General features: G+C 36.0%; 1 protein-coding gene across 5 annotated transcripts in view; it reads right to left on the bottom strand.

Annotated features, from left to right (window-relative positions):
* Positions 1 to 16,238, bottom strand: part of KIF20B (kinesin family member 20B) — an 84,644-nt gene that overhangs the window by 65,038 nt on the left and 3,368 nt on the right. For all 5 annotated transcript variants that reach the window (XM_019953157.2, XM_070780459.1, XM_070780461.1 and 2 more), the window contains exons 2-7: positions 13,372 to 13,519; positions 5,335 to 5,421; positions 5,115 to 5,234; positions 3,984 to 4,122; positions 3,232 to 3,416; positions 83 to 119 (exon numbers count right to left, since the gene is read on the bottom strand). In XM_019953157.2, coding sequence (XP_019808716.2) covers positions 83 to 119; positions 3,232 to 3,416; positions 3,984 to 4,122; positions 5,115 to 5,234; positions 5,335 to 5,421; positions 13,372 to 13,519 — 716 coding nt within the window. The remainder of the gene's footprint in view (positions 1 to 82; positions 120 to 3,231; positions 3,417 to 3,983; positions 4,123 to 5,114; positions 5,235 to 5,334; positions 5,422 to 13,371; positions 13,520 to 16,238) is intronic.

Genomic DNA, 16,238 nt, shown 5'->3' with positions numbered 1-16,238 from the left:
TTAAATCACCAGAAGTGATTCAAAAATTAAAAGTCTTTTAAATAATCAACATCTTAAAAGTATATGAGAAAGGAAACCTTACCATAAAGAGCACCATAACTGTCATTATGCATAACAACCTGAAAAAGATTTCTTAAGTTAAAAAATGTTTTTTGTTAAGATTAAATAACCAGTAAATTCATTACCTATCCAAATAAGTCACCAGCTTTACATCTACTCAATTCAACAACCTAATAAGAAATTTGGGGAAACTACAGAAAATATTCAAAGGAATACCGTCATATATGATCCCTGCCACTCAGAGGCAATTACTATTAATATGTCAATATATTCTTTTCCCTACACTGATTGCATTGTAAGCTTTCTCTCTATAAAATTAAAAATTATTAACAAACATTTGTGGCTGTATAACTGACTAGATGTGATGTGAAATGACTTAATTAAATACTATTAAGATACACACCTTAGTATATTTTTTCTTTCTGTAATTGAATTGTTCCCTTAGGCTATATACCTTAATCTGAATTGATAGATGAAAAGATAATGAACTTTTTTTTAGGTTCTCACTCATAATATAGTACTGCTAAATTGCTTTGGAGAAATACAGTTTACAATCAATCTATGGAAGTAAAAGTGTGTATCTCATGTCATATACCTGAAACATATAATACTGTACAGCAACCTCAATAAAAACAGATTTTTAAAAAAGAAAATATGATCTCAAGTTTTTAATATTTTAATAATTTCACAGGCAAAATAATATTTTAACTAGATAACCTGTTGGAGAATTTTTTTTTCAATATTAATGACTTGAATTTCCTCTATGAATTATCTATACAAATATCCACCAATCTCTACAAATCTTGTTAAAATATTATTTTACTTTCAGAGAGCATAATCATGGACTCTGAACTTTACTCTCTACTGAGCAACACTACTTTGAAACCTTGATTTCTAAATTATTTAAAAACAAATCCCCATCAGTGTTTTCAATATATCCAAAAAGATTGTTACTAGTTTTTAACAATTTTAGAACAAACATGCAAAAACATAACACAAAATCCAAAAGGCACAGAAGGAAAAAAGACAAGTATAACTTTATTAAAACATGTTTTAATAAAAAATTATTTAAAAAAAAGGAAAAAACAAACCAATGAGACACGTGAACTAATGTAGTAACAGATTTATGATATGTTAAATGAAAGAGCAAGTTATAGAATGTCTATAAAATCTCATTTTTGTTCAAATAAAAGACCATTATCCCACATATAAAAAAAAGGAATAAAGATATACGCAACTGTTTATATATGACTATATTTACGTGTGTATATGAACTTCTCCAAGCCAGGCTTCAGCAATATGTGAACCATGAACTTCCTGATGTTCAAGCTGGTTTTAGATAAGGCAGAGGAACCAGAGACCAAATTGCTAACATCGGCTGGATCACGGAAAAAGCAAGAGAGTTCCAGAAAAACATCTACTTCTGCTTTATTGACTATGCCAAAGCCTTTGACTGTGTGGATCACAAGAAACTGTGGAAAATTCTGAAAGAGATGGGAATACCAGACCACCTGATCTGCCTCTTGAGAAATTTGTATGCAGGTCAGGAAGCAACAGTTAGAACTGGACATGGAACAACAGACTGGTTCCAAATAGGAAAGGGAGTTTGTCAAGGCTGTATATTGTCACCCTGCTTACTTAACTTATATGCAGAGTACATCATGAGAAACACTAGACTAGAAGAAACACAAACTGGAATCAAGATTGCCGGGAGAAATATCAATAACCTCAGATATGCAGATGACACCACCCTTATGGCAGAAAGTCAAGAGGAACTCAAAAGCCTCTTGATGAAAGTGAAAGTGGAGACTGAAAAAGTTGGCTTAAAGCTCAACATTCAGAAAATGAAGATGATGGCATCTGGTCCCACCACTTCATGGGAAATAGATGGGGAAACAGTGGAAACAGTGTCAGACTTTATTTTTCTGGGCTCCAAAATCACTGCAGATGGTGACTACAGCCATGAAATTAAAAGACGCTTACTCCTTGGAAGCAAAGTTATGACCAACCTAGACAGCATGTTCAGAAGCAGAGACATTACTTTGCCAACAAAGGTTCGTCTAGTCAAGGCTATGATTTTTCCTGTGGTCATGTATGGATGTGAGAGTTGGACTGTGAAGAAGGCTGCATGCCGAAGAATTGATGCTTTTGAACTGTGGTGTTGGAGAAGACTCTTGAGAGTCCCTTGGACTGCAAGGAGATCCAACCAGTCCATTCTGAAGGAGATCAGCCCTGGGATTTCTTTGGAAGGACTGATGCTAAAGCTGAAACTCCAGTACTTTGGCCACCTCATGCGAAGAGTTGACTCATTGGAAAAGACTCTGATGCTGGGAGGGATTGGGGGCAGGAGGAAAAGGGGACGACAGAGGATGAGATGGCTGGATGGCATCACTGAGTCGATGGATGTGAGTTTGAGTGAATTCCAGGAGTTGGTGATGAACAGGGAGGCCTGGCGTGCTGCGATTCATGGGGTCGCAAAGAGTCGGACACAACTGAGCGACTGATCTGATCTGATGAACTTCCAGGTGGCTCAGTGGTAAAGAACCCGCCTGCCAAGGTGGAGACGCAGGTTCAATCCCTGGGTCCAGAATATGCTCTGGAGAAGGAAATGGCAACCCACTCCAGTATTCTTGTCTGGGAAATCCCATGGACAGAGGAGCCTGGGGGGCTACAATCCATGGGGTCACAAAGAATCGGACATGACTCACAGACTACACAATGTATAGACGTACACAGAAACCTCAGTAGACTTTATTATTTTTGGTATACCGAGAAAAAGACCAAAAAGGATATGCTCATATCTGTTAATATTAGTTTTTCTCTTCAGAAATGAAATTATAGAAAATTATTTTTTTATTTTTCATATCCTCTTGTTTAGATTTTGTATATACACATTACTTTTACAAATAGAAAAAGGATTTTAAAAAATCAGTATATAGAAAGTTGCTGTTTCTACAACCTAAAATGATTAAAGAACATTTACATTTGTTTTGTTTAAACATTTCAGCTGTTTGTACAATACAAAATGAAGAAATGTCTTCAAAAAAGCTTTTAATCACAAAGAAAAGACAACAACTACAACAAGCTATTTCAATACAGGCTGAAAACAAACTGAAGAGCTAATAAAAGGTCACAATTATGTGTATTTTATCTGCTTAAATACTCCCATACCTCTTTAATTTGCCGAAGTAATGCACTTTTGCTAGCGACTTCTTCTTTCTCTTGGTCTGGTGATAACCGTAAGTATTCTCTGGACCTATGTGGTTTAAGGTTCATCTTTGTATACAGTCTTTCCTGAAGACTATCAAATAATACATTCAAAGTTCGAGGAAGAATGCCAGTATTTTCTTCTGTGCCTATGACAAGAATTTGTGTTTTACAGTCTCTCAAAGTACTAAGGAAGAGTAAAGAAACATTGTTGAGCTACTAAGACTCCTTTTATACCACCAATAGGCAAGAGTAAAAAGCTAAGACAAAAAGTGAGGAAAGTTGCAGATTACTCAGTGTTCAATCACTTTGGTTTTCATTGTATAACTGACATTTATCAGCTATTAGTCTGATGTAAAACTTGAAATTTTACATTCAGATCCGATTTTAAAACTGGCTATCATTCATTATCACAAAGTATAAAAGTAAAATAAAATATAAAGTGTTTCCCTGGTTTTCTTTGCTTAATTCCTTATGTTACATCAGTCCTTTTCCCAAGTTTTCATCATCATTTAATTCTCTATCATATGGGTAAAGCAGTTTTACAAATTAAGTCAATCTGATTTAAAAGCCATGGGCAATACACATTCAATATGCTATTACTATTAAAAACAGAGTAAATTTGCAAGGTAATGGAAACATAACTATAAGTATTATGAAAATGAGCAAATATTAGGGCTTCCTTTTTTCTTTCTACCAAAAATAAAACCATTTACCTTGAAACGTGTAAGTTTTTCCAGAATTGGTTAGCCCGTAAGTAAAAATCAGCCGACTCTGTCCTTTCAAGAGGTCTTTAACTGGCTGCAGAATGCAACCCTGGAAGAATTCCTTCTGTGTAGTTTCTGGGCCAAAAACCTAAACAAGCATTTTTTAAAACAAGTAGTTTTAGAAAATTCAAGTTAATTAATAGTCATGAGTTCTACCCTTTAATATTTTTAATATTTAAAAGATCTGTCTTACAAGACTCATTCTTAGAGTTGACATATCCCCAATCCCAATAGATGCAATTCCTAGTTTAACTACTGCCAAAAGTTTTCACGATAGAAATCTGATCCAGCCAATAACCTTTCATCTAAACTGTTAAAAGAACATTTCCACCAACCACAAAGAGACTGTAAGATTTTTACAATGATTTATTCACTTCCAATTATATGTTTATACACCTAAAAGTTGAGCCCTACCATTGAGAAAAAAATACCAGAACCTAAGATCTAAGTTTCATAAGCACAAGGAGTGTAGAGTTCATTATATACAATTAGGTAGCAATTCTGGAGAAGGCAATGGCACCCCACTCCAGTACTCTTGCCTGGAAAATCCCATGGACGGTGGGCTGCTGTCTATGGAGTCGCACAGGTGTGTAGAGTTCATTATATACAATTAGGTAGCAATTCTGGAGAAGGCAATGGCACCCCACTCCAGTACTCTTGCCTGGAAAATCCCATGGACGGTGGGCTGCTGTCTATGGAGTCGCACAGGTGTGTAGAGTTCATTATATACAATTAGGTAGCAATTTTGGAGAAGGCAATGGCACCCCACTCCAGTACTCTTGCCTGGAAAATCCCATGGACGGTGGGCTGCTGTCTATGGAGTCGCACAGAGTCGGACACGACTGAGCAACTTCACTTTCACTTTTCACTTTCATGCATTGGAGAGGGAAATGGCAACTCACTCCACTGTATCTGCCTGGAGAATCCCAGGGATGGGGGAGCCTGGTGGGCTGCCGTCTATGGGGTCACACAGAGTCGGACACGACCGAAGTGACTTAGCAGCTGCAGCAGCAGCAATTTAGCTCAAGCCAAGTCTTTTTATCTTAAAAGAAAAATTTTCAGTTTCATATGGGTACCTACCTTGGAAAAACTGAATTTTTGTGCCATCTGCCCAGAGCTTTTCTCACTTAAACGACCAAGGGTAGTATACTGAGGATCCTTCAGGACAACAGTCTGTGAATCCAGAATATACACACAGCCCTAGAACACAAATAATTAAAAACCCACAACAAGTACATTAAAATGATGATATTGTGCTCACTTAATGGAAATAAACTATAAAATTAAATTCAGCACCAACCTCAGACTCATGTTCTTTTTCTGGCTGTGTGAATGGTCTTACTCGAAGACAAACTTGGAGATAATCTTTAGATTCAGAACTGTTTGCCTTAAAAAGGAGAAAATATTTTAAAGATACAAAATGTAGAGTTTCAGAGATCACCTTTCTTTAAAGTGGCTGATTGTTATAGAATAATCTGAGATTATACAAAACCTCTAAGCAAACAGTGACTCTTCTGTTTTCATCCATTTTATATTTGTTTAAAGAAAAACAAATCTGTTTTAAAAAAAAACAAAAATGCCAGAGAAGATTCAATTTTCCCTGCCTTCTATATTTATATTTAAAGTTTACAATATGCTTCTTTGGCATAAAACTGTAACTTTTATAACCGATACAAATAACAGGGCTGAAAGTCACTAAAACATAGAAGAGCAGAGTAAATCACAAGTCCCCAGAATACTCAATTAACCCAAATGCTCAAGACCATCATGCATTTTTTATTTATTTATTTATTTTGGTGTATTATATTCTCCTTACTGCTTCCTTTAAGAAAGGAATTAGCTTAGTTCATTTTTTAAAAATAATTTTAAAGAAATGCTTTATATTAAAAAGTAAAAAGAAAACAATTACATGAAAAACACAATTCACCAAACAAGACACAAGAAGAAAAGTTGAATAACCCTATACTTATTAAAGAAATTCAACTTATATTCAAACAAAATAATCCTATATAAAAACTCCAAACCCTCCAAAAACCAATACCATTTGCAATAACCTGGTAGTTTATTGGTAAATTCTCTCAAACATTTAAGATTATAATTACACAAATTAAAGACTAAAACTCTAAGAAAATGGAAAGAGAACACCTTTCAATTAATTTGAGTTTGACATAACCTGAATACCACAATCTGACAAAGATATCCTCAGAAAAAATTACAGAACAATATCCCTAATAATTATAAGATAAAGGCAAAATGTTCTCCAAAGTGTTGTACCATCTTCTATTCCCACAAACAGTGGATAAACATGTCAGTTGCTCTGTACACTCACCAGTGGATGGTGGGGCCAGTCTTTTTCATTATCACCCTTCTAGTGGGTGTGAGGGTGGTATCTGATTGTGGATTTAATTTATGCATTTCCCTTATAGTGAAGAAGAACTAGAGAGCCTCTTAATGAAAGTGAAAGAGAAGAGTGAAAAAGTTGGCTTAACATTCAGAAAACGAAGATCATGGCATCCCATCCCATCACTGCATGGCAAACAGATGGGGAAACAATGGCTACAGTGGCTGACCTCACTTTTTTTGGGCTCTAAAATCACCGCAGATGGTGACTGCAGCATGAAATTAAAAGACGCTTACTCCTTGGAAGGAAAGTTATGACCAACCTAGACAGTATATTAAAAAGCAGAGACATTACTTTGTCAACAAAGGTCCGTCTAGTCAAGGCTATGGTTTTTCCAGTAGTCATGTATGGATGTGAGAGTTGGACTATAGAGCTGAGCACCAAAGAATCGATGCTTTTAAACTGTGGTGGTAGAGAAGACTCTTGAGAGTCCCTTGGACTGCAAGGAGATCCAACCAGTCCATCCTTCCTTTAGGAAATCAGTCCTGGGTGTTCATTGGAAGGACTGATGCTGAAGCTGAAACTCCAATATTTTGGCCACCTGATGCAAAGAGCTGACTCATCTGAAAAGACCCTGATGTTGGGAAAGATTGAAGGCAGGAGAAAGGGACAACAGATTGCTAGATGGCATCACCAACTCAATGGACATGAGTTTGGGTAAATTCCAGAAGTTGGTGATGGACAGGGAGGCCTGGCGTGCTGCAGTTCGTGGGGTCGCAAAGAGTAGGACGTGACTGAACTGACTATGACTAATGATGTTGAGCACCTTTTCATGTCTGTATTAACCCTATGTATAGCTTCTTTTGTTAAGTATCTGTACAAATCTTTTGTCCATTTTTATTAGACTGTTTTCTTATTATTGACATGTAATTGTTTTAATATAATCTGAAAAAAAGTTGCCTGTCAGGAAAAAAGAGAGGCAAAAATTCCCTAACAAAATATTAGCTAATACATAAAACAGGAAAGTATATCCTAACAAAAAATAGTTTATCCTAGTGCAAGGTCAAGCTGGCATTCAAAAATCAATTAGTAGATTAAAAGAACAAATGAGAAACTTTCATCACTACTAGATGCAAAAGAAGTGCATATGAGTGACTTGAATTTGATACACATATTCAACATCCATTCATAATAAGAATTACAGGCAGACTGGAACAGAAGGGAACTTCCTTAACCTGATAAAGAGCACTTATAAGAAACCTATACTTAACAGCATATTTGATGACAAAAGACTGAATCAGAGAAGAGTAGCAAGATGAGTAACAACAAAGGGATTTCTGCTTTCACCACCTCTATTCAACACTATATGAGAGGTTCTCGATGTTTTAGCCTAAGTCATCAGTTGAAAGGAGGGGGAGAGGAGGAAAGAGCGAAGGAGAGGGAAGAGGAAGAAGAAGAGAAGAAAAAGGAAGAGGGAAAGGATGGGAAGGAGAAATAAAATTGTCTTTATTCACAGACATCATGAACATCTACATTTTTATATGTTAAAAATATGACAACACCTTCAAAAAAGTTACCAGAACTATTAAATGAGTTCAGCAATGTAGTATGATAGAAGACCAATATGCAAAAAGTAACGTTTCTGTATATGCTTGGAAGAAACAGAATTTGATTAAAAAAAAAAATACCATTTGCAATAACCTCAAAAACTATAAACTAATTAAAGAAAAATCTTAACAATAGATCAGGAACACCATACACTGAAAATTAAAAACATTGCTCAGAGAAATTAGAAGGGGCCAAAATAAACAGAGATATGCCTCATTCATTATTTGGTAGACTCAGTGTTAAGATATCCAATCCATTCTTCCAAAACTGATCTATAGATTCAATGCAAATGCAACAAAAAATCCCAGGAAGTTTTTTGGAGGGATTAACTGACAAGCTCATTTAAAAACTCATAGATAAATGCAAAGTTCCTAGAACAGTCAAAACAATTCTGATAAAGAAGACATTTGATGGGCTAACACTACCACCTGAGTTCAACACATTTTAAAGCTACAGTGATCAAAACAGTGGGGTACCGACAGCCAGAGAGATACATAAATGACACAGAATATATAGAGTATTAAAAAATAAACCTCCACATACAAGAGTATTTGATTTATGACAAAGTTGTAAAGGAAACGCAGTACAGAAACGATAGCTCTTTCAACCAACTGTGCTAGAACAATTGGATATCTATATACAATTTTAAAAATAGCAATTTGAATACATATCTCACATTGTATAGAAAAATTAATTTCAAATGGGTCAGAGATCACAGACTTAAATATAAAACTAAAAACTTCTAAAAGAAAACATAGAAGAAAACCTTTGTGGCCTTAAGCAAAGATTTCTTAGATATGCCATCAACAGCATAATACATAACAGAACAAACTGGTAAAACGGACTTCGTCAAAATTTAAAACTTCTCTTCCAAAACAGTTAAAGGATGAAAAAACAAGCCATAGAGGAAATACTTGCAAAGGATATATCTGACAGACAGATGTATCCAGAGAACATAAAGAACACTTAAAATTAAAAAAAAATTCTTTTAATGGGCAAAAGATTTAAATTGACATTTCTCTGAAGACACCCAGAGGGCAAATAAGTACATGAAAACATATTTAACATCTTTGGTCATTAGGTAAATGCAAATATCAATTAGATTATCAATACATACCTATTAGAATGACTAAAAATAAAAAGACTACTCAGGATAGCCAACATGAAATTGAAATAGAGGAACAAAGATGAAGAACTCACAATACCCAGATTTAAGACATACTATAAGCGACAGTAATCAAGATAGTGTAGCAGTGGCAAAAGAACCGAATCAGTGGAACAGAAGAGAGCCCTGGAACAGATCAACATGAATACAGTCAGTTGATCTTTGACAAAAAAGCAAAGGCTACACAAGGGAGCAGACAATCTGTTCAACAAGTGGTGCTGGAGCAACTGGACATCCATATGCAAAAAACTAACCTAGACATAGACTTCACACCCGCCAAAGAAATTAACTTAAAAAGAATACAAACCTAAATGTAAAATGCAAAACTACTAAAATTCTAGAAAATCTGGATGATCCTGTGTTTGGTAACGACTTTTTTAATTCAACGCCAAAGGCATGATCTATGAAAGAAGTAACAGATAAGCTGGGCTTCATTAAAACTAATTTTATGCTTTGTAAAAGACATAATCAAGAAAATGATAAGACAAGCCAGAGACTGGGAGAAAATATGTGCAAAAAGATACCAAATAAAGGACTATTAGCCAAAATATATAGAGAATTCTTAAAATGTAATAAGAACACAAACTGATTAAAATGGGTCAAAGACCTTATCAGATATCTTATCAAATAAGATATACAGATGACAAATAAGCATATAAAAAGATGCTCCACACTTTACGTCATCAAGGAAATGCAAATTAAAATGAGCTATCACTACACATCTATTAGAATAGCTAATATCTGAACACTGACAACCAAATGCTGGTGAGGATGTGCATCAACAGGAATTCTCATTCACTGCTGGTGAGAATGCAAAATGTTACAGCCATTTTGGAAGACTGTTTAACAGTTTCTTACAAGATTAAACATATTTTTGTTCCATACAATCTAGCAATCACGTTCATTGGTAATTATCCAAATAAACTGAAACCTTATGTCCACAGAAAATGTGCACATGAATGCTCATAAAAGTTTTTTTCATAGTTCCCCAAAAGGAAGTAACTAAAATGTCTTTCAATAGGTGAATGAATAAACCACAGTACATCCATATAATGGAATATAATTCAGAACTAATTATAATTCACAACTAAACTTATAAACAAAAGTTAAATTAAAATTATAAACTAAATATATACTTACACATATTTAGTTTAAATTATAAACTAAATTAAAATTAGAACTAAATATAATTCAGAACAATGGAAACAGTGAGAGACTATTTTGGGGGGCTCCAAAATCACTGTGAACAGTGACTGCAGCCATAAAATTAAAAAACGCTTGCTGCTTGGAAGAAAAACTATGACCAACCTGGAAAGCATGTTAAAAAGCAGAGACGTTACTTTGCTAACAAAGGTCCATCTAGTCAAATCTATGGTTTTTCCAGTAGTCATGTATGGATGTGAGAGGTGGGGACTATAAAGAAAGTTGAGCACTGAAGAATTGAGGCTTTTGAACTGTGGTGTTGGAGAAGACTCTTGAGAGTCCCTTGGACTGCAAGGAGATCCAACCAGTCATCCTAAAGAAGTGAGTATTCGCTTCAAGGACCGATTGCTGAACCTGAAGCTCCAATACTTTGGCCACCTGATGCAAGGAACTGACTCATTGGAAAAGACCCTGATGCTGGGAAAGACTGAAGACAGGAGAAGGGGACGACAGAGGATGAGATGGTTGGACGGCATCACCAACTCGATGGACATGAATTTGAGTAAGCTCCAGGAGTTGGTGATGTACAGGGAAGCCTGGCATGCTGCAGTTCATGGGGTCGCAAAGAGTCAGACACAACTGAGCAATTTAACTGAACTGAACTGAACATCCTTATAACGGAATATAATTCAGAACTAAAAACAACTGAACTATCAAGCCATGGCAAGACATGGAAGAATCTTAGATGCCTACTGCTAGGTGAAAGACGCCAATCTGAAATGGCTACAGACCATATAATCCCAACTATTAAAATATGATATTCTGAAAAAGGCAAAACATTGGAGATAGTTAAAAGATCAATGTTGGTGGGTGAACAGGTGAAACAGATGAATTTCAGGGTAGTGAAAATACACTCTATAATACCATAATGATGGATACATGTGATTACACATTTGTTCAATAGAATGTGTAACACCATGCATAAACCATAATGTAACTATACTGTAACCAGTCTGAGTGATTATGTGTCAAAGTACATCCATGAATTGTAACAAATGTACCTCTGTGGTGGGAGATGTTAGTAATGAAGGAAGCTATTTGGGGGCAAAGAGAATATAGGAAATCACTGTATCTTCTCTTCATTTTAGCTGTGAATATAAAACTCCTCTAAAAAATGAAGTCTATTTAAAAACAAACCGACTGACCACACCATGGGTTGGTGAGGATGTGGAAGAACTTAACACATTGTTACCGGGAATATAAAATGCTATATCACTTTGGAAAAGTTTGGTAGTTTCTTAAAAATGATCCAGTCATTCCAACCCTAGGTATTCATCCAAGGGGGAGAAAAAAAGGAAACATACATCCATACAAAGATTTGTATACAAAATTTCATAGAAGCTTTGTTTGTAATAGCCAGACACTATAAACACATGTGCCCATCAGCAAGCAAATGCCACTGTGATACAAAAGCAGACCTAGAAGACCTAGAAAATAAGTAAACCAATCAATATTTGAATTTCATATAACTTTCATGTCATGAAATTGGATTTTTCTTCTTCAACCATCTAGAACTGCAAAAACCAGTGACAGCTTGTGAGCAGTACAAAAACAGGCCATCTCTTCCTCTCTTCTTTTATGATTAAATCAGCTAAAGTAAAAGAGCCTGACACATGAAATGGGTATTAAATAATTACTTTTCTTTTATCTATGTTTCCTATACCCCCTCTTCCCCTTCCATCCTTTTTTTTTTCCTACCATTTCATAGCTTTTTTTTTTTTAATTGGGTATTCACATGGTTGGTGTGCATTTTTGCTTTTCAGAGCTCTCATAAAGGTATTTTAGTTAGTCTCTAGATACTGTTGTTGTTTTAATGTTTCATGGGGGAAATGAGGACTTGGAGCATTCTAGTCTGCCTTTTTTGCTAGTGTCAGTTCCTAGACCCCTTACTTACATAACACACACACACACACACACACACACAACAAAGTCACTCTGAGTAGTTTTAAATTCCCAGCAAAACTGAGGACAGAGAAAGTACATGAGGAAGTACAAAGTTCTCATATACTTTCTGTCCCCACACAAGCACAGCTTCCCCCACTATCACCCCACACCAGAGTGCTAACTTTGTTACATGTCATTATAACCCAAAGTACACAGTTTCCATTAATTAGAGTTCAGTCTTTTTTTTTTATAAGAATACAGTTGATTTACAATGTTGTTAGTTTCTACTGTACAGCAAAGTCAATCAGTTATACCTATGCATATATCCACTCCATCTGTCTTTATAAAAGGGGTTAGTACATCTCTAAGGCATCAAAGTTAACAATCTAATCTGTAATAAAGAGAATATAAATACAATGAAAGTACATTTGTAAGAAAAGGTCTATAAACACAGCAAACATAGTAACAGGTAGGGTGGTAGAAACTTCGTTATGTTTATTTCTTAAACACTACTAATTTTTTTTTAATCTGCATGATTTTTTAAACTAACGGCAGTTCCCGGGGGCATAGTGGAATACTTGACATTTTTGAGAGAACCATACCAATACTTGACACATGTTGAAAACCATGAAGTAATTTGGTTTCAACACTGGATCACACTACTTCTTTTGATAAAGTCATATCTTAGTGAAGCTGGATTTCTCAGTGGTTGTTGTGATGAAAAGCAAGTCCAACCCCAAAACAATGAAGAAAAGGAAACGAAGGTGGCAGTGTCTAATCTGATTGCAAAGTTTGAGAAGTTGTGCAGCACCCAAAAGGCACACATAACCCATCAGTAAGTAACCTTTGGTTAGTGAAGAAGGATGTTAAAATTCTTTTTTCATTTAATTTTTTCTCAAATGGCTACTAGGTTAGGCATAAATAGTTATTAACTTGTCTGCACCTACTATTTGGAAAGCAACTGTTTTGTATTTAGGGCACCATGAGAAAATTACTGAGATAAGTCTGTCTTAAACCTACAAGGTTTGGAAAGCTCGTCTTTAGTCGTACCTGTCAAAAAGTGTATGTGTGCATGTGTGCACACGTCCATTAACACTCAATCACGACAATCAACATAATACTTTTCTTGTACTTACCTCAGTGCTTGAAGCAACTAAGGAAAATTCACGAGAGAGGTCAAGCTTAATGCCATCAAAATTTATTTCTGAAGGTCTTGCAAGTGGGTCAGCACTGAAAACATAAGATGGTCTAGACATCCCATCTTGATTTAAATTAGATTCCATTCTGTAAGAATAACAGTAACGTCTTTAGAAAATCTCAATATATCAGCATATAAACCATCCATAGTTTAAAAAGTCTATGAGTCCAGCCCGCTACTTCTTGCCACATAAACTAGATTTTCAAAAGAAACATATTATTGCATCTACTATCTTTCCAAAAGAAAGATATTACTATTCCAACATAATGAGCCATGGAAAAGACAAAAGAACAGATTATTTACAGATTCTGAATCAACTAATATTGGACACTGCCTACCACTACTGTTCATGTGATCCAACCTATAGGTAGGTAGATTCATCCAAAGAGATTTCAAGAGTGAAGATAATCTACAAAGTAAGATAGTATAAAACATTCAATCTGTCTGAAATGCTCTCAGAAGTCAGATAAGAAGGTGTAATAAATATAACCTTGTGCTTAGTTTTTTTAGTGTCTTCTAAAGAATATGAGACTTTGTAATGTTTTATAATTTAGGAGTTAAATTCGGTTATCTGGACAATTACTTTCAACTGAATTCTTCCAAACGATACAAGTAAAAAGTAAAGTACTGGGCATTCCCTGGTGGTTGAGTGGTTAGGACTCAGCATTTTCACTGCCAGGGCCAAGGTTCAATTCCTGGCTGGGGAAATGAGATTCTGCAAGCCATGAGGCATGACTTAAAAAAAAAAAAGATGTGAATGTATTTAAAACAGTACCTGATATGTCACAGGTGAATGTGGAATAGAATATGGAATACTTTACCAGTAAACTACTACACCCAAAAAAGATGTCCTTTGCATTAGAGGGGACTGGAATGCAAAAGTAGGAAGTCAAGAAATACCTGGAGTAGGGGCTGGTGCACTGGGATGACCCAGAGGGATGGTATGGGGAGGGAAACGGGAGGGGGATTCAGGATGGGGAACACGTGTACACCTGTGGCAGATTCATGTTGATGTATGGCAAAACCAATACAATATTGTAAAGTTAAAAAAAAAAAAAAAAGAAATATCTGGAGTAAACAGGCAGATTTGACCTTGGAGTACAGAATGAAGCAGAAAGAAGTAGAATTTTGACAAGAGAACGCACTGGTCGTAGCAAACACCCTCTTCCAACAACACAAGATTCTATACATGGACATCATCAGATGGTCAATACTGAAATCAGACTGATTATATTCTTTGCAGCCAAAGATGGAGAAGCTCTATACAGTCAGCAAAAACAAGACTGGGAGCTGACTGTGGCTCAGATCATGAACTCCTTATTGTCAAATTCAGACTTAAATTGAAGAAAGTAGGGAAAACCACTAGACCATTCAGTTATGACCTAAATCAAATCCCTTACAATTATACAGTGCAAGTGACAAATAGATTCAAGGGATTAGATCCGACAGAGTGCCTGAAGAACTGTGGACAGAGGTTTGTGACACTGTACAGGAGACAGGGATCAAGATCAACCCCAAGAAAAAGAAATGCAAAAGGCCAAAACGGTTGTCTGAGAAGGCTGAGTAAAGAAGAGAAGCGAAAGGCAAAGGAGAAAAGGAAAGATATTATCCATTTGAATGCAGAGTTCCAAAGAACAGCAAGGAGAGATAAGAAAGCCTTCCTCAGCAATCAATGCAAAGAAACAGAGGAACATAATAGAATGGAAAGATTAGAGATCTCTTCAAGAAAATTAGAGATACCAAGGGTACATTTCATGCAAAGATGGGCACAATAAAGGAGAGAAATGGTATGGACCTAACAGAAGCAGAAGATATTAAGAAGAGGTGGCAAGAATACACAGAAGAACTATACAAAAAAGATCTTCACGGCCCAGATAATCACGATAGTATGATCACTCACCTAGAGGCAGACATCCTGGAATGCCAAGTCAAGTGGGCCTTGGAAACATCACTATGAACAAAGCTAGTGGAGGTGATGGAATTCCAGTTGAGCTATTTCAAATCCTGAAAGATGATGCTGTGAAAGTGCTGCACTCGATATACCAGCAAATTTGGAAAACTCAGCAGTGGCCACAGGACTGGAAAAGGTCAGTTTTCATTCCAATCCCAAAGAAAGGCAATGCCAAAGAATGCTCAAACTACTGCACAATTGCACTCATCTCACACGCTAGTAAAGTAATGCTCAAAATTCTCCAAGCCAGGCTTCAACAGTACATGAACTGAGAAATTCCAGATGTTCAGGCTGGTTTTAGAAAAGGGAGAGGAACCAGAGATCAAATTGCTTTTGCTGGATCATCAAAAAAGCAAGAGCGTTCCAGAAAAACATCTACTTCTGTATTACTGACTATGCCAAAGCCTTTGACTATGTGGATCACAACAAACTGTGGAAAATCCTGAAAGAGATGGGAATACCAGACCACCTGACCTGCCTCTTGAGAAATCTGTATGCAGGTCAGGAAGCAATAGTTAGAACTGGACATGGAACATTCTGGTTCCAAATCAGGAAAGGAGTACATCAAAGCTGTATATTGGCACCCTGCTTATTTAACTTATGTGCAGAGTACATCATGAGAAATGCTGGGCTAGATGAAGCACAAGCTGGAATCAAGATTGCCGGGAGAAATAGAAATAACCTCAGATATGCAGATGACACCACCCTTATGTCAGAAAGCGAAAAAGAACTAAAAAGCCTCTTGATGAAAGTGAAAGAGGAGAGTGAAAAAGTTGGCTTAAAACTCAACATTCAAAAACTAAGATCATGGCATCTGGTCCCATCACTTCATGGTAAATAGATGGGGAAACAAT

Source organism: Bos indicus, chromosome 26 (assembly GCF_029378745.1).
Source record: "Bos indicus isolate NIAB-ARS_2022 breed Sahiwal x Tharparkar chromosome 26, NIAB-ARS_B.indTharparkar_mat_pri_1.0, whole genome shotgun sequence".
Lineage (NCBI taxonomy): Eukaryota > Metazoa > Chordata > Mammalia > Artiodactyla > Bovidae > Bos > Bos indicus.
The sequence above is the reverse complement of the archived record's forward strand: the minus strand, read 5'-3'. Positions and strand labels throughout refer to the sequence as shown.